Below are 18,304 nucleotides of genomic sequence, written 5' to 3'. Positions count from 1 at the left end.
AAAGAAAGTTGGGTTAGGAAAAAAAGACTCAAGACACGCTCTTGGAGATTAGCTGTTGAGGATAGCAATGATACTCTTCTAGACTAAGATTTTCTAAATACCCATTTAAATGTAAGTGTTGGATAAGTCAATCATATCATATCGTGTAAAGTGTTGTCAGTACATTGAAGAACAGGGGGATGCATTCACACAATTCCACAGGGTCGCAATAAGCGGATGATTCCATAGAGTAATGAGCTTTTGCAGTCCAGAGGCTCAATTATAAACACTTACCCCCCTCCAGCCTCCATTTTAAAAGTGTGAAGCCTGAGGAGACGTGGAGTGGAATTCCAACCAGGCCGATGAAAGAGAATCTAATGAATCAAAACCAATCCTATTAGTTCCAGCCCACATCTCCATACTATGGTCCTTTTTCTGCATGACAATCCACTGCATGATTTCGCACAACCTGGGGAACTGGGGGGATTTCATCACGGTGGGGTAAGGGATCCGAAATCTTTTCAACCTGGAGGGACTTGTTGGCTGTAATTGACCGCATGAATACCGCAAAACATGATCTTAGCCCCAGTAGAAAGTGCCACTGAGTGTCTTTAAAAGCAGTGAAATTGAAGAAGAGGCTTAGCTGGCAAAGACCTTCACTTTAACTTGATTGAAAACTTTTTGGATCTGTTCCTTTTACTTATCAACAGAATGGTCTTTTTGAGAATATTCCGCTGCAGTTTCTGTTTCAAGGTCATAATGCAAAAGGTATTTGCACCAATTCCTCACTGCCTTTGCAGCCTCCACGCTCAAGGTTTTACATTCCCTGAAGTCTGGGCCTTGAAGAAGCCAGTATTCCCTGGCTCTCATTTTCACACACCCTCTCACTCTACCTCACCTTTTTAATCTTTCTCTATCCTCTATCCTTTCCTCATTTTAATTTTTGCTGTTAAACTCCATCTCTGGGGAGTGGGAAAATGAGCAGAACAAAGGATGTGGGGGTTTAAGGATCATTTGGAGCTGGGAGATGCAGTCTTTGTGGCGCAGCCAGCTGGACATATAAAGAGATGGGGGGTGGGAGAGATACAGAAAGAGAAAGCTATGCAAGGGCAAAGAGGTGTGAGCATGGTTTTGAAACTGCAGAGGGGCTGGTTGCTCTCCTTAGGGTAGATCCTGCATTTAGATGCACTCAAGCAGAACTTCTGGCTTGCCCTTCACATCCCTAGCCATCTTTGTTTGTGATATGGACACTGTCACCACCCCACCTAGCTCCCACAACACTCACAATCCATTAAAGATTTCAGGCAAAGTTGATGCACTTATCCCAAAAGAATGACATTCAGTTCGTGTTAAATCAAGCAGGTGGCAATGTTTGCTATCCTTTCAGCAAGTTTGGTAAATAAAACCTGATGAGTCTTTCGAAGGGAAACACGAGCAGGGTCATTTTAAGTCCTTATAAAGTCTTGAATTAGATAAGGACTGATTAGCCAACATGGGTGTCTGGCAGTGTCTGTTGAAGACACTAGAGTTCACTGTCTGAGGCTTTCACTGAGGTATGAGAGAGTTTGTGATAGAATGTGAAAATGAACCAAAGCCTTGTCGCCCAAGCAACAAACTATGCCGTTTTGGGGCCAAGAAGAGGGCTTTTTTTTCTCAGCGCTGCCTGGTTGTGCTCTATTGTGCACTTTTGTATATCGCTAGGGGATGCTATAATTGCAATACACACTAGGGGGGCAAAATCCTCAAACTGAGATCCTAGTGTGGACTTAGCCTTTTACCTCTTGCTCAGGAATGAATTAATGCATAGCTCTTTCCTTTGGTAAGAGGATGGTGGCCCAAATTGGGGGTCAGGTTGCCCACGAACAGCCCTCTGCTGTTTGGACATGACATCTCATTGAGGGCCAAAGCTTGGCCTATTTTCCATTCTGACAGTGCTGAAGACCTTATTGAATATTAGTTGGGTGTAGAAAGGCAATGGCTACAGAGATCAAAGGCCACGTGGGTGGCCTTGGTATTGCACAGAACATGCTTAGCTGTTACCAAAGTCACCTATGTTTGAATTTATCTAGATCTTTAGAAGTGATCCCAAAAAGTTGATTGTGTTCATCTGGACTTGGTGTTTTCAGTGGGAGAAATGTTTCATCACTCACCTGAGTGACTTCTTCAGTCTCCATTCTGTTGGCTATATATAGCCAGCTTTAAGTTTTTAACTGCCTTGTGGCACACATATTCCAATATTCCAGGGTTTGTGGCATTTAAAAATATTTTTTTTTGTACTATAGGAACAATTTTTAGCCACAAAACAACCTTTGATCCTTCAACTTGACTTTTTGGGATGTTTTTTAAAGCCAGAAATGAACATATTTGTCAGGATAGAGGTGGTGATTGATGTGAAGGCCAACAAAACGCACATCAGAAAGATGTTGCAATTCCCAGTAATTCTGGTGTTTCTATGCAATGTATGATTGGTCGTAACAGAAAGTATAAAGATAACTTTTTTCTGTGGGAAACACAAGTGACAAGTGCACTTGTACAGTGCAGTCTGGATCTGACGGAGAGCAGAGTTTCCAGTCAACTTGAAATTAATTATAACCAGCCTTCTGGCAAAATTCTTTATTTTTATTCACGCAGTATTTTTAGACTTGTGCATAGGCAGTGAAAGGCCCATCACAGGCATTAGATAAATACACTGAATATGTCTGAGGTTGGTCACAATTTGAGATTTGTTTGTCACAAATTACAGACATACTGAAAGGAACTGGTACAGAGCAGGAAAAAATGGCCCAAGCTGCTACCTATCTGTGCTTCTCTGTTTGGAAGCCCATTTGTTTTTGTTGATAGGTTGATGTAATGCAAATCAAATCAGGAGTGTATTCTTTGTGCACTCTGGGAGGCCACTCAAAGCAGGCGAACTGACTGCGTTTGAATTGCAAGCAGAACATTCTGACAAGGTTGACTTGGTACTTTTGTTTGCCTCTTGTGGGCGAGCCAAGATGATGTATGAGACTCATACTGTGCAGACAGGCAGCTACAAATTTGCTTGGCTACTTGGCTGGTGGGAGGTTGGGTAGGGAGTGTACGGTGGTGTTGATGGTGGTATGGGATGTGTGTGTGTGTGTGTGTGTGTGTGTGTGTGTGTGTGTGTGTGTGTTTGGGAGGGGGGGGGGGGGGGGGAGTGTCACTTTAAAGCAAAGCAGTGAGAGAAAAAGGAGCCTTTGTACCCATTTTGTCCTTTTTTAAGCTATTGTTTGTCAAGCGACGCAGCATTCCTCTGGTGTTATAATCCACAATTGAGCATGTGAACTTAAAATAATATTTCAGATGTGCCTTTGAGCAGTCCAAATAAAGGTTCCTCTAATATCTGACAAAATGAAATAACTTTCTGTCTGTTCTTGTGCATTTTCTGAAAGTTATAAGCCTCAGCTTCAGAATGATCAAAATAGGTCCAGTTATTCTGTTTATGAGATGATCTCCATATTTAGACACTGTTACGCTGCATTTCATCAGTCAGTAGGTAGACATTTGATTAATGAAAGTGACCTGACTTAGCGAACACAGGCCTCACTCTGTTACCTCCCACTTATTTCATCTTTCTCTCCCCTCCTTCCTGCCCTACACTGAGCCCTGTTTTCTGTTCCCTCTTTATCCCAAGACAGTACCCCCTGGTCCCCTTCTCCTCACTATGTGCTCAGCATGAGGTCTGAAACTTGTTTTTTTTTATCATTGTTTGCCCCCAACCCAACCCCACATCTCCCAATTTCTTACTACTCAGAGGGGGTGGGGGTGGGGGGGTGGAGACCAAAGAGGAGGGAGAGAGTGAGAGCAACCAGAGTAAGAAGGGAGGGAAGAGGAGCTGAGGAATATGGAGAAACATAAATCTCCAAATAAGAAGTGGGGCGTAAGATAGGTCACATGTTGAATGTCTGTGGAGTGCCACGGTAGAGAGTAGACTGAGGGGATGGTTGATACAGCCGAACCACAGTAAGGAGTTGGGGAATAGCATCCTGGACCCGTAGCATGAAGATGCGTGTCTGTGTGTGGCTCCTCTGGGTGTCCTGGTTCTGCACCTGTGCAGAGTACTCCAAGTGGTGCAAGTGCCATGGCATCGTGCCGGCAGAGCCAGGTTTAGACAAGAGGTCAAAGACCCTGTTCAAGGAGCGTGCTCATCACAGTGGGGGACACCAGCACACACCTCACAGGAACAGGGCACACCGGAGAAAAGGTGAGTGCTAAACTCACAGAGCTGACAGACAGCACTCTGCTGCAGAAGAGCTGAAACTTTTCGTGCAAGACCTTTAAGTGAGAAGGTAGATGACAGCACCTTATAGGCTGGCACGTAGCGCATCTGACAGGCTTAGAGCTGCAACTAAATTTGTGATTTTAAAACAGATAAATGTCCTCTATGTTACTAACATTGCCTTTTGCATCCTTGTTACATAAAGTGTAAGTATTGAAAATCAAAAGTCATCATAACTTTTCTTCAAAATGTTTACTTTTTTTACTCTTTTTTACATTTTAAACTCTAGATCTATAAATGCATTGAGTTAATGACCAGATAAAGTAATGTAACTGTAAATGTAATCCAATGTTTACTTAAATCTAACTGTTTTACTAAACAAAACACATTTAAAATTTTTAGTGTGTACTATATATGTCACAGCAAAAAAGTCAGTTCACAATTATGTTTAAAAGTAAGTCTCATCAAAGAGAAAACACATTGGCTGTATGTAATAAAGTCTCATCTATATTTTTTCTTCATAGTAGTTACATCAGCTCAGATTTATTAAGTGTATTAAGTTGTTGTCTTCAGTCTTTAATTATTATCTTAAGCCGCCAAAAAAGACAACCTATTTTGGGTTAAATGAAGTTAATTCAGCCTTTTGTGTTGACAGTGATTGTTAATTCCTTTACAAGCGAATTTACTCTGAAGTCACATTTTGTCACATTCCTCACTACAGCTGACACATTCTTTCTTTTTTCTAATGCCTTCCCACCCTCTTTTCCTCATTTCCAACACCTTTTCTGACCTTTTGGTCTACAGCCTGAAAGAGGTCCCTTCCCTCCGCACATCTTGGTCCCAGCACCATTCCCATGGGCTGTGTTTTTGCAGGGCGACTCATCCTTCATCCTCTCTAAAGCCTTTGTTGTAGGCTGAAAGCTTGCCGATGCCGAGGCCATCCAGCCTAAGTTGTTGGATCAATATAAACATCCATCACTTAGCCCCGGGCCTTTCTGACCTTCACAATGCACAGTTCACTACACAATGCTTTATTTATGTGCGCCATTAGAAAGAATGAACTAGTGGTAGTCCATTTATTTGGGAGTTGTCCTCACTGTGGAAACTTGGAAGTAACTCAGCATCAGGACTGTTTTCTGTCTTTAGGAGATGTAGTAGAACTTATTCTTATATGGCATGGGTTTTTTTTATAATCAAAAACTCAATTTTTTGTATATTTGTACAAAATCTCTAACCTGTTTTTAGTTCAGTAATTTAAGATATCTACAAAAAGCTATAGTAAAACCTACTGTGACAAAGCCTTCAAGCTGAATTGCTGGACACAATGAATGAGGAGCAGATATACAGTTTCCTTCTATTGTTAAATAAAAACATGGAGAGATTCGGAACTTCCTGCCTCATAGGAGTGCTAGCACAAAAGCCGAAAATCGACAACAGCTCATGATTAAATAGAAAATGTAATACATCCTCCTCCGTTCCTTTGATTAAACTTTAAATACAATATTTAAAGGCAAAACCAAACTCTACTGTTGAAATTGATATTAATATTAGTGTGAAGTTTTGCTTGTTTGTTTATAGCAGTGTTTACAGTGGTCATCAGAAATGTATTTTCTTTTATTCTATTTCTTTTAAAATTGAATCCACAGAATATAAATTAGTGCTGTGAGAATCACTGGCAAATATATTTTAATTCGACATGCTTTTCATTTATTCATTACTTTTCTTTGTTCAATAGCTGGTTATATTCTGTAATATTGTGACATGTAAAAATCCAAAGAGCGTTGCTGGTCTCAGGTATTTCTGATAGTGTTATGCGATTTACATTTGGCTGTAGTAATGAAACGTTTCTTCCACGATGACATGTGGCAAACCCTGACTTCTTTTTACCCTGAATTTCTTGCAAAGTATCTTCAATAGATACAACGAGAGAAAAGAACTTACTATAACATAAACACAGGGGACACAGATTCATTAATCTAGATAGTAGTTTGCTTCATATAATGTAGCGTTTAACTTTCTGTGGTCAGAAAAGCGGAAACAAACCTTGCCATTTTGACTACAAATTAAAATCACATCAATTAAAATCACTAATAGAATGCAGTTTTATGCAATAAAGCAAATAAATGTATTATTTATTTCCAAATAATAATAATAATAATAATAATAACAATAATAATAATAATAATATTTATTTCTACACTAAATATAATTTCTATACTAACATTGCGGGTTTTTTCGTGGTCTTCCCAGGAAGTTGATTCTGTTCACCGAAAACGGAATGTCCCGGTGAACAGAATCAACTTTCAGGGACGATCGAGCCTTGTGCCTCGAGACCTTCCGTGGTTTTATTTTGAAAACCATTCCATCAGGAAGCTAAATTTCACTGCACCTCCCAGCTGTGTGGAGTTGGGACTGCGAGGGAGTAATCGTTATAGAGCAGTAATTAAGTTTAAGATATATATATATAGATGCTGTAACTTTAAAACAAACAACAACAACAACAACAACAAAAAAACCCTCAAATGACAATTTTGTGAAAATGAGGCGTAAATGCTACGTAACAGGTTAGCTTTAAATTAAATATCAGAAGAAAGTATCCTGGTTGTTGACTTGGCTGCTCAGAATGATGAGCAGAAGTTATTTGGAGAACATATTTCTACCCGTGTTTGGAGTTCTCCTCCTCGGTAAGTACTGTTGGAACTCTTCCTGTCAACTAAACAACCTGTGTTAGAAAAGATGAGCATGCCTTTTAACTGTAATGTGTTACTTTGAATCCTTGACATGAAATGAAAAGACTAAAAAGACCTAACGTAGAGTTTTGAGGGGGATGTTTTTAATACTGCTGCGGGTCTGTGTTCAGGATCCACTTGCTTTAATCCTAGCAGCTTCACCAATGCACAGATAAACTGTAAAAAACTGTAAGACAATTAATGTGTCAAAGTCACTAACAGGCCACACAGACCAGTTCCACAAAGAAGTGTAACGGAAAATGATCTTTCGGCCGATTTGTTGTGTGACCTCTCCTGATGAGTTTATGGTCTCAAGTTACTCACCAGTTTGAAGTGTACATATATGTATGGATGTTGTGTAATTTCCACATCCTGTCTGCATTGTGCTTCTGCCGCATGAGCCGAATGGATTTGTTTTTTAAATATAGTTACAATTATAATGCATCTGTTGCCAGCTGATCTTTGGGTAAACCTCTAACAGTTTATAAATTCATAATTTGTTCCCCAGCTTGTGCAGCTTGTTTGAATGGAAATGTTGGTGACGTTCAGGAGCGTCCTGATTACAACCTACCTCCCAAGAATAAAGCATTTTAGAAATGTCCTGAGAGTGTTTTGACCATGACATGCTGGTATTTTGACTGCATCCTCCCTTTGCTCTGAATGTGAAAGGACACAGTGACAATGAGGTTGGACAGCTTATTGTTAGCTGTAATGGGAAGGCATTTCCGCCTATAGTAAATGAAAGAACAGCTCAAGAGGGACAAGAGCTGTTTTGTTGATTGTCCTTTCCCATTTCAGACTCCCAAAATGTTGGGTCAGATTAAGATAATATTCAGTTTAGATGTGAATTCAGTTTCTTGTTTTTCTGATTATTTTCTTTAAACACAGCTGGTATAAATTACATTGAAAGCATGTGTTTTTAAGTTAAATAAGAAGCAGCGTCTGTGCTGTAACTTGCCTTCCCAAACCTTGCTAACCTAAGATGATTTAATGATGTAATTTAACACGCTTGTAGGACTTTGTTTCTTCCCACATTTTAAGTTTTCAAAAGTGAGTGGTAAGTGTCTCTTGAAGATGGTCTTTTGTTCTGTGGCGGATGTCCCGTTGATGAGGGAGTTCCCGTCAGCTTTTGTTGGCCTGGCTGTTCCTGAGAACCTCTGACTTCCGCTCCTGTCAGGAAGCTGATCACCATCTGTGCACCGTCTTTGGGTATCCAGTCCCATGGGAAGCTCAAACAATGGCATTCCATTGCGACTGGCTGCAAATACACATTGTTTGTTGGTAGCAGAGCATACGTTTGTTTGTTGTGGGTTTTGTTAGTGGCTGGAACTCAGGGGTGGCGATGTGTAGGGCTGAGGTTTGCTTCTTACAGAGAAAAGTGCTGTACACCAAATCTCCTGTTGTGAAACACACAGAAACAAAATCAGGAAATCAAAGCTAACGTGAGCAGCATTGCTTAACCGATTCTCTCTTTATCCTCCTCAGGTTCCAAGGTTCGAGCAGAAGAGAGACCTCCCCGCATTGTCCACCACCCCTCTGATGTGGTGGTGAAAGTTGGCAATCCCGCCACCCTCTCCTGTCGCGCCGACGGAAGCCCGAAGCCAACTATTGAGTGGCTACGCAACAATCAGCCACTAGAGACCGCAAAGAGAGATGGCCAGCTGCAGCCGATGATCCTTTCAGACGGGAGCCTCTTCTTTCTGAGCGTGGAAGGGGGAAGACAGGGGCAGTCGCATGAGGGTGTCTATACCTGTGTGGCTAGGAACAGTGCGGGGAAGGACACCAGCCGTAATGCATCACTGTTTATCGCAGGTGAGACCGGGACATGTGTGGCTACTCATAGGACCTGCTGTACCACAGAAAATATTTACCTACAGGGATAAAAAGAACTGTCTGTCTAACTGACAACTAAAACACTTTGATTAGATTAGTCTTTTCATATACAAGGCTCCACAGAAACATGATGTGCGCGAGGTAACCAATCAGAAGAAAGTTGGCTTAAAGGGTGGTTGGCCTTATAGATAAATGAGGGTCTGCAAGAACATCTGGTGTTTGCGTGTATGTATGAATCATGCAAAGATGTAGTCCTTAAATAATCATATCGTAGTGCAACTACACTGTAGTCATATTTCGTATTTATTTTATATTTTTACAACGTATCAATAGTTGTTTGCCTTAAACATGAGTAGTAACAACCTTAATAATTTATATAATTTATATAATACATTTAAAATACAAGACCTATGAAGTGCATTACAAGACACCACACAGCATAGAAACACTGAATTAAAAGCAACATAAAGTTAAATAAAAACCAAAACACTGAATGTTCAAATATACAAATACTGCAAAAAAACTGAGAGTAATAATAAAAAATAACCACTCAAAGTATAAAAACTGGAGTCACATTTTTTGCATTAGTTTTAAAAATGCACACTCAGAAACAAACTTGTTCTTTACAAGCAGTCTGTTTTAAGGTCCAATCGTGTTTTCTTCTGTGGGAGCATCGGCCTCCCAGAGGCACAGAGTTCAAATGTTCATGAATGTGTTGGTCAAGTTACTTGAAAAAAGTAATTAGTAACTAATTACTGATTACTTCTCCAAAAAAGTAATCCAGTTGATACTGATTACTTATTTTCAAAAGTAATTAGTTACTTAGTTACTTTTAAAAAACATGATACACAACTTCAATAGGTAATAAAACAATACACCTTTCATTTTCCATCATATAAAATGTAATCAAATGAAAAAGTCTCTTTTTAAAACTTGTTTTATTAGTTTTGATCCTTTAACTTTATGCACATTGCATCAAGCAAAAATGTAATTATATGCAACAGTCTTTGACTTGAAGAAATTCGTTTAACATTTAAACCTATTTTCTGCATAGTCCAGCATATAAAATAAAATAATGTTTTGTGTTTACACTCACTCTTTCAAATAGATGCAAGTAAAACACAGCAGAAAATAAATAAAATCAAAGACTCGGCACTGAGTCCTGTCGAATATATTTTCACCTGTTTAACAGGAGTGGAGCAGGTGGTCAAACAGTAGGTGCCAGCGAAGGCTCCTATCTGGGCCAATGGACACCGCTGGAAAATGTGAAGGAGGGCATACATTTTGGACTCCATCAGGATTTTACTACTGATAAGCACCTCGCACACAGTCATTCACATTAGAGTAATGAATTAACAGATAAGCAATTAGTTCCTTTTGTTTCAGTCTCTACTTTATCAGTGTCTGTTTTTTACAATGTATCCAGTTAAAGACATAAATAAATAAATAAAATAGGGAATATTCAAAATTAACTAAACTTCTCTAATGTTGCGCATTTATTTCATACAATTCAAGCCAACAGTCATGCAGACAGAGTCCTTTTATTTACTACAGCATCATTTCTTTATCACGTAGTGATATCACATAGTGAGAGACGCTGTTGAAATTGCACTTTTGTTTCCTTCTTATATTGAGATATGTCAGGGACTAAATGTGCAGACAAACTGCTTCACACTGCAAGAAATGGGATTTTCACAGGTCTGGCCCACTTTTGGGCGGTATGTGTAAAATTAATTTGATCTAGGGGGTTTATGTCTATATTTTTCACATAGTTTCATTACTGAACCAATCAAAACACATTTCCTATCTCCTGTTCTGGTTTGTCTCTAGACTTATTTCCAACTCCATTTTTAGCAAAAATAGTAATCAGTAATGAAGTGCTTTAGCAGCTGAGATATTTGATATGCTCAGTTGCTAAAGCAGTTAATTGACAGTAGAATTCCTTCCAAGCACGTCAGCCTTATTTCCACAGGAGAATTCTGGGTCTTTGAACATCGGAATGCTTTTTAAGCATCCATTCTCAAGTCTCGCCCGAGTACAGACAAGTGTTTGGCTGGATGCATGCATCTTAAAAATTGTTTCTAGATGCGCTTATAATTTGTTTTTCTCTTAAAAAGACAATAGATGAAACCCTAATCAGAGAACAGAGGTGGGGCAATAAAGACATCACACAGATACTCGTACAGAGAGGTGATGAAGACGTGCGTGGTTACAGTCACAGAGAGACAGTGTCAGTGTTTGCTGGAGTCAAACAGTGTCCCAGTGAGCTGTTGATTTAATTCAGTTCACTTCAGGTTAATTCAGCTCAGCTGGATTTATACAGCACCACTTCACAACAACAGTCCCTACAGTATGAGGACCAGAACTCCCAACATTTCAAACCACCTGGCTCAATATTACTCCCTAAGCTGTCCTGTTAAGATAAGATAAGATAAGATAAGATAAGATAAGATAAGATAAGATAAGATAAGATAAGATAAGATAAAATAAGATAAGATAAGATAAGATAAGATAAGATAAGATAAGATAAAATAAGATAAGATAACCTTTATTAGTCCCACACGTGGGAAATTTGTTTTGTCACAGCAGGAAGTGGACAGTGCAAAAGTTATGAAGCAAAAATTAGAATACAATAAGAATAAATACAGTACACAACTTTACAGAATAGAATAAAATAAAATACTATATACAGTAGAATAAAATAGAATAAAATATACAATAAGATAAAAATAGAATACAAATGCTATATACAACTGAGTAAAACTACAACGATACCATACCATACCATACCACCTTTATTTATAAAGCACTTTAACATAAAACCAGAGTTCACAAAGTGCTGTACATGCTAATAGCATAAGTAAATAAAAATTAAAATGAGATAAGATAAGATAAGATAAAAAACTAAAATAAATTGAAACATGTTAAAACAAATAGAGTCAACCCCTCTAATCAATGCCAAAGGCTTGAGCAAATAAATATGTTTTAAGAAAACTTTTAAATTCAGAAAGAGAAGAAGCCTGCCTAACATGCAAAGGTAGATCATTCCACAACGATGCCAGAAAAGATTATTGCACATTAGTGTTCAAAGGAGCTTGCAAAGAAAAGCGTCTGGACTTCTTTAAGTAGTCTACTTAAAGAAGTCCAGACGCTTTTCTTTGCAAGCTCCTTTGACTACGATGACCTGGATGACTGAGAACCTTCACAGACACACATTAGTGTTATTGAACATTTGTGGATGTGTGTGTTTGATCAGTTAAAGTCTTTGTTGTGGAGTCTGACAGCAGTGGGGAGGAAAGACCTGCAAAATCTCTCCGTCCCACACCGTGGGTGCCGCAGTCTCCCACTGAAGGAGCTGCTCAGTGCTGTCAGAGTGTCCTGCATGGGGTGGGAGATGTTGTCCAACAGGGATGACAGCTTAGCCGCCATTCTCCTGTCACTCACCACCTCCACTGGGTCCAGAGGGCATCCTAGAACAGAGCTGGCCCTTCGGATCAGCCTTCATCTTACTCCAGTCTCCTGTATATAGCATCACATGCTAGATCTGACTCATCAGCCTTTATATCATGAGTCGCAGTCAGATTGATGGTTGTTCATGAATGTTCATTAATGCATTATTTGTAGTTAAAATAATGTATTCCTTTTTGGAGTTTATTTTATAAAACCTTCTATGTTTGTATAGCTTTTCACTATGTTCATAGAATAGATATAATATATAATGATATGATTAATATAATAGATAATATCCTTCATATTCTGGCATCTAAAATTGCAAATGTAGGTCAACTGTCTGATTAAATAAACAGACTAATATGATTTCTGTTTAAATGAAAATTTATTCAAAATAAATTAAAAAATAAAATGTGTTAATGAGAAAATGTTAAAAATGTTGAGATCAAACAAGTTTTATTATAAAGTAAAAAGCAATAACACTGAAGAGGATATTTCCCCATTCAGAGGATGGTCATTTATGGTAGATGTCTGGTTATTTTACTTGGAAAAAAAGGTTCAGTAATGATGAGTAAAGCCCACAGAAAAGATGAATTGGAGTTGATGGGAGCAGTGAGACACATGAATTTGTCTTGCTGGAAAAGTTGCAGTACAGAGAGGAATGCCTCTCATAAAGGTTTCCGACACATTCACAAGCTCAAACTGAGAGAAAATACACTGCATGCTTGTCGCATTTCTTTCTTACATGCGAGTGAGTCAAGGCTGTTCTGTGGTTGAGTATGAGGAAATGTCACTTTAGCCTAGCTGAGGGTTGGACAGGTGCAGAAATAGACATTTTATCTCATGCAGACAGTTTATCTCTCAGTGCATTCAAAGATCCTTTATGGTTATAGGTCTCAGGTAAGCTTAACCTGAACTCTCTGATTTTGCAGTGTTGAAGGAGGAGTTCAGTATGCAGCCTACTGATGTGGAAGTGGCAGAGGGGGAAATGGCTGTTTTAACCTGCAGCCCCCCAGTGGGACATCCGGAACCTAATGTTGTCTGGAAGAAGGATGGGCTGCCCATCAGCAGTGCTGATCATCATTACACTGTGAGCTGTCTGCCCCTAATAAATCTATTACAGCTATATAACCTGTGTAAAATAGATTCTTACAACTGTTTGAAATGGAACTTCACAACTATTAACAAATGCAAAGGGCACCGTCACATGATGCTTCCTCTTAAGAACTTGCACTCTGACTTTTAATTCAATTCAATTCAATTCAATTTTATTTATATAGCGCCAAATCACAACAAAAGTCGCCTCAAGGCGCTTCATAGATACAGAGAAAAACCCAACAATCATATGACCCCCTATGAGCAAGCACTTTGGCGACAGTGGGAAGGAAAAACTCCCTTTTAACAGGAAGAAACCTCCGGCAGAACCAGGCTCAGGGAGGGGCGGGGCCATCTGCTGCGACTGGTTGGGGTGAGAGAAGGAAGACAGGATAAAGACATGCTGTGGAAGAGAGACAGAGGTTAATAACAGATATGATTCAATGCAGAGAGGTCTGTTAATACATAGTGAGTGAGAAAGGTGACTGGAAAGGAAAAACTCAATGCATCATGGGAATCCCCCGGCAGCCTACATCTATTGCAGCATAACTAAGGGAGGATTCAGGGTCACCTGGTCCAGCCCTAACTATGTGCTTTAGCAAAAAGGAAAGTTTTAAGCCTAATCTTAAAAGTAGAGATAGTGTCTGTCTCCCGAATCCAAACTGGAAGCTGGTTCCACAGAAGAGGGGCCTGAAAACTGAAGGCTCTCCCTCCCATTCTACTTTTAAATACTCTAGGAACAACAAGTAGGCCTGCAGAGCGGGAGCGAAGTGCTCTACTAGGGTAATATGGTACTACAAGGTCATTAAGATAAGATGGGGCCTGATTATTTAAGACCTTGTATGTGAGGAGCAGGATTTTGAATTCAATTCTGGATTTAACAGGAAGCCAATGAAGGGAAGCCAAAACAGGAGAAATATGCTCTCTCTTTCTAGTCCCTGTCAGTACTCTTGCTGCAGCATTTTGGATTAACTGAAGGCTTTTCAGGGAGTTTTTTGGACATCCTGATAATAATGAATTGCAGTAGTCCAGCCTGGAAGTAATAAATGCATGAACTAGTTTTAGCATCCACACCTTTGTGCATGTTCCAACCCTTTTAATGACCCTGCAGGACTTCTTTCAGGGCAGTTTCTATGGTAGGAAAAAGCTGGATCCAAATAGGTGAATATCAAAACAATCCAGTATCAGTGTGAAATTTGTCATGTCGGCTAAACCAACAAACAGCAACACAGCAGCCAGCTCTTGGAGGAATTCTCATCAAATTGACAACAATATTACGTTCGTTTGACAGTAACGCTCTAGAGGGTAGAAACGGATCAGATGAGGAATACTGGCACTGAAATCAGCCTTGTAGATGCAGGTGCAGACATTGCTGTCAGATTAACATAACAACAGCAGCAGGAGGTAAATGCATAGTTCTTAAGGTAACACTGTTTGCATTGATAAGAGCATAGTACTGGATTGAATTCATTCACTAAAAATCACCATTGTATTAAAAAAACTGGAGAAAAGTCAGACTATAAATTCTCGATAAATGCATTTGCAGAGGTTTGCCTGTGAAAGCAGGTCAGTACAAATCAATTTAGCTTTGAGCTCTAAAAAGTGCATGCTTTTACATTTCCAGCAGGGAGTTACTCCTGGTTCCACAAAGAAGTCTGATGGAAAATCGTCTGGGCGTTTTGTTGTGTGACCTCTACTAATGAGTTTATGGTCTCAAGTCACCAGTTTCAAGTGTACATATATGTATAGATCCTGTGCGATTTCCACATCCTGTCTACATTGTGCTTCCGCTGCAGGAGCTGAATGGGAAGCTTATCATCGGTCCTGCAGAGAAAAGTCACTCTGGTGCTTACGTGTGTGCGGCCATCAACACTGTGGGGGAGAGGGAGAGCAGGGCAGCTCGGCTCTCTGTGCTGGGTGAGACAGGAACTGAAAACAACTCATCACTGTGTTAGCATCGCTAGTTTCCAATGCAATGTCAGGATTCCAAAGCAATATTACCCTCTGTAAGATTACCCTGTGCAAGTTTTCCTTCTGCAAACGAAACACTTTGATACATGCAAAGCATAGTTCTGAGTTTCTCTTCTGTTGTACTGCAGCCAAGCCCGTACTGGTGCTGAAGCCAGAAAACGTATCAGTAAGAGCGGGAGAGTCTGCCCAGTTTTACTGCCAAGCTAAAGGTGACCCTCCACCTGCTGTGGTCTGGAGCAGAGAGCAGGGACCACTGCCCAATGGCAGGTAATATAGAACCCTTTCATATGGTCACTGGCTAATATTCGTTTATGCTTTATGGGTGTGGAAACATTGCAGACTGTGGCGATTTTAAGTGTTAACATTTGTAAAACAGACACAAAACACCAAAAAGCACTGCGCTTCAGAGCAGTCTTTGTTTTTCAAATTCAAAAGTCCAAATTATTCTTAATCTTTGTCTACATTTCATTTCATTTCATTTCATTTATTTATTTATTTCACACTTGGTACAAAAAAATCAAACAAACCAACCACACTTTCTATCAAAAGCACTACAACCATGTGTGAAAAGGAGCAGGAAGAAGAAAATATTCTTATTAAACCCTGCCCCCTATCTACAATCCAATTTATATTACAAGTGGGCACCAAAAATCAGGGAACAAACCAACATTAACATTTATCTCCGGTCCTAACCCAAACCAAACAACAAATTTACAATCAGAATATACCACTCCACATAGTAACAAGGAGAAAAATTAAAATTAAAATAAATAAAACAAAAAATTATAATGGATCCTTTTTCAATGAACTCCAATTTCATTCACATTCTTCATATTGAGTTATCGTTTTAAGCATGTAACACTTTTTAAAACAATGTAAATTTATACAATTCTTTAAATTATAATCAAGTGAGTTCCACAGTCGTATACCCCTAACCCTTGGACTCATTAATCTTTGTGTAGTCCTAGCTAACTGATGCTTAAAATCTTCTCCCCCTGAACACAATAAAAATACTCTTTGTAACTTAAAGGGCAAAATATTGTTTTTAGCCTTAAACATAATTAATAGTGTCCGTAATTTCACTAAATCTCCTAATTTTAATAATTTCGATTTTATAAATAATTTATTTGTATGTTCTCTATATTTAACATTATGAATCATTCATATCACTTTCTTCTGTAATAAGTTTAGAGGTTTTATAGTATTCTCATATGTATTCCCCCAAACTTCAATACAGTAACTAAAATATGAGAAAAACAATGAAAAATATAAAATGCACATTGTTTTATAGTCTAATAAATCTCTTACATTTCCCAAAATATAAATGTTTTTAACCATCTTCTTTCTAATATACTCAATATGTGATTTCCACGTCAAATTTTCATCTACTATTACACCCTACATCAAGCTGTTAAGTTTGTTCACGGAAGTTACTTTCCTTATATGGAGGCTTGTAAATGAAATCAGTTGAATCTATGCTATGTCTAAATGTTGATTCTTTTAGACGAGATGAGGGGGACGTGAAATTTCAAATCCATGTGTGCACAGGTACATCGTAAACCCAGACCAGACTCTCCAGATCCATTATGTGACAGCCCTGGATGCCGGGAAGTACACCTGCACTGCTCTCAATGATGTGGGTGTGGTCACTGCCAGTGCACAGCTACTAGTTGAAGGTGAGGTTACATGATAATGCTGTTAAAATATATCTGGTGTCATGTGTTTTACAATCACTCGATGAATGTTAAAAACACTCTGCTTCAGAGTGGGCCATCAGAATGTTTTCCTACAATTACTCTAAGTGTAGGAAATAAGTGCTTCCTTCACACAGTGACATTTCTGTTTTACAGCAGTCAGAGCCACAGTTTAGAAATGATTGTTATGATTTGATATGTTGAAACGAATTCATTTCATCATGTGGTGTCTACGACTTTACTTGTAGTCTTCTGAATTCAGTAATTTAGACGTGATTGTAGTAAGTCCACACTTGGGAGGTAGGTTTGTGATTAGATTATTGTTCGTCTTTGTGCAAAGGTCTGCACATGAAGGAGAGAACAGTAATTTCCCAGAAAGTGCTGTAGGTTTTTTATTAAAACAAAGTGACATTATATACAGGATGCAAAGGCAGAGGTGTTTTTCATAAATTAGCTGATTTGGTCAGTAAATAGCTGAAGAATAGCAGAAATGTTAAGCACAGCTGCTCATTCTGGAGTAAGATCTTATAAGCTGTGGGCGTGCTTTGCTGCATACATTTGCATTTGAATGAGTTGAAGCAGTTTTTGAAACTCGTGTTGGAGTTGTCCATGACAATCAACTGTGTTTTTGTCATGGAGTACCTGTTGTCTAACTGAAAAATAACTTACCACAATTGTATATGCAAAAATATGATGCAAAAAATACCTTAGTTCAGCTTCAGACATTATAATATGCTCACTTGCAGATACTAAAGTGCTTATGCATGCCACAGTTGTAGATATTTATTTATCTCATACACCTTTCTTTAACACCTCTCCATAAAAAAATCATTATCTTTGCACTGTCCAATGCACATGATGTTAAAATGTTTACTCATAGATTTGAGCAGTTAATGAAAAATAACAGAGAGGGAACCATGTGAATCATATGCTATGGTCTTCATAACTGCAAAATCTCAGTCCATCTGAACAGCTGTGAGGGTTTAGCAATCTCCCCACCATCATCATTGCACCAAATGAGGGTGAAGAATGATGTTTATCCTTTGGTTAGCAATTGAGGGATTTGAAGTATCAGTGGAAAGACTTTATGAATCTGTAATGTAAGTTTAGAGTCTTTAGGAACATGTTTGTGTTCAAAGAAACCATGCAGTTCTATGTCAGCGGTAGATTCTTGCTGTGTGAATGAATTCATGAAACAAGAATGCTCTAGGCTAGCGGTCTCCAACCTTTTTTGCGCCACGGACCGGTTTATGCCCGACAATATTTTCATGGACCGGCCTTTAAGGTGTCGTGGATAAATACAACAAAATAAAACT

General features: G+C 38.9%; 1 protein-coding gene across 3 annotated transcripts in view; it reads left to right on the top strand.

Moving 5' to 3' along the window:
- Nucleotides 1–3,793: 3,793 nt before the first annotated feature.
- Nucleotides 3,794–18,304, top strand: part of robo4 (roundabout, axon guidance receptor, homolog 4 (Drosophila)) — a 29,078-nt gene continuing 14,567 nt past the window's right edge. For 2 of the 3 annotated variants that reach the window (XM_087847118.1, XM_087847117.1), the window contains exons 1-6: nt 3,794–4,201; nt 8,431–8,757; nt 13,161–13,318; nt 15,120–15,240; nt 15,423–15,561; nt 16,843–16,970. In XM_087847118.1, the coding sequence (XP_087703244.1) occupies nt 3,997–4,201; nt 8,431–8,757; nt 13,161–13,318; nt 15,120–15,240; nt 15,423–15,561; nt 16,843–16,970 (1,078 nt within the window). In that variant the 5' untranslated portion in view covers nt 3,794–3,996. Of the gene's footprint in view, nt 4,202–6,611; nt 6,901–8,430; nt 8,758–13,160; nt 13,319–15,119; nt 15,241–15,422; nt 15,562–16,842; nt 16,971–18,304 lie in introns of those variants that run through there. The other variant, XM_087847119.1, reaches the window with a different exon arrangement.

This window comes from Neolamprologus brichardi, chromosome 10, assembly GCF_056152115.1.
Source record: "Neolamprologus brichardi isolate AB-2024 chromosome 10, ASM5615211v1, whole genome shotgun sequence".
In the NCBI taxonomy this organism is placed as follows: domain Eukaryota; kingdom Metazoa; phylum Chordata; class Actinopteri; order Cichliformes; family Cichlidae; genus Neolamprologus; species Neolamprologus brichardi.
The sequence above is the reverse complement of the archived record's forward strand: the minus strand, read 5'-3'. Positions and strand labels throughout refer to the sequence as shown.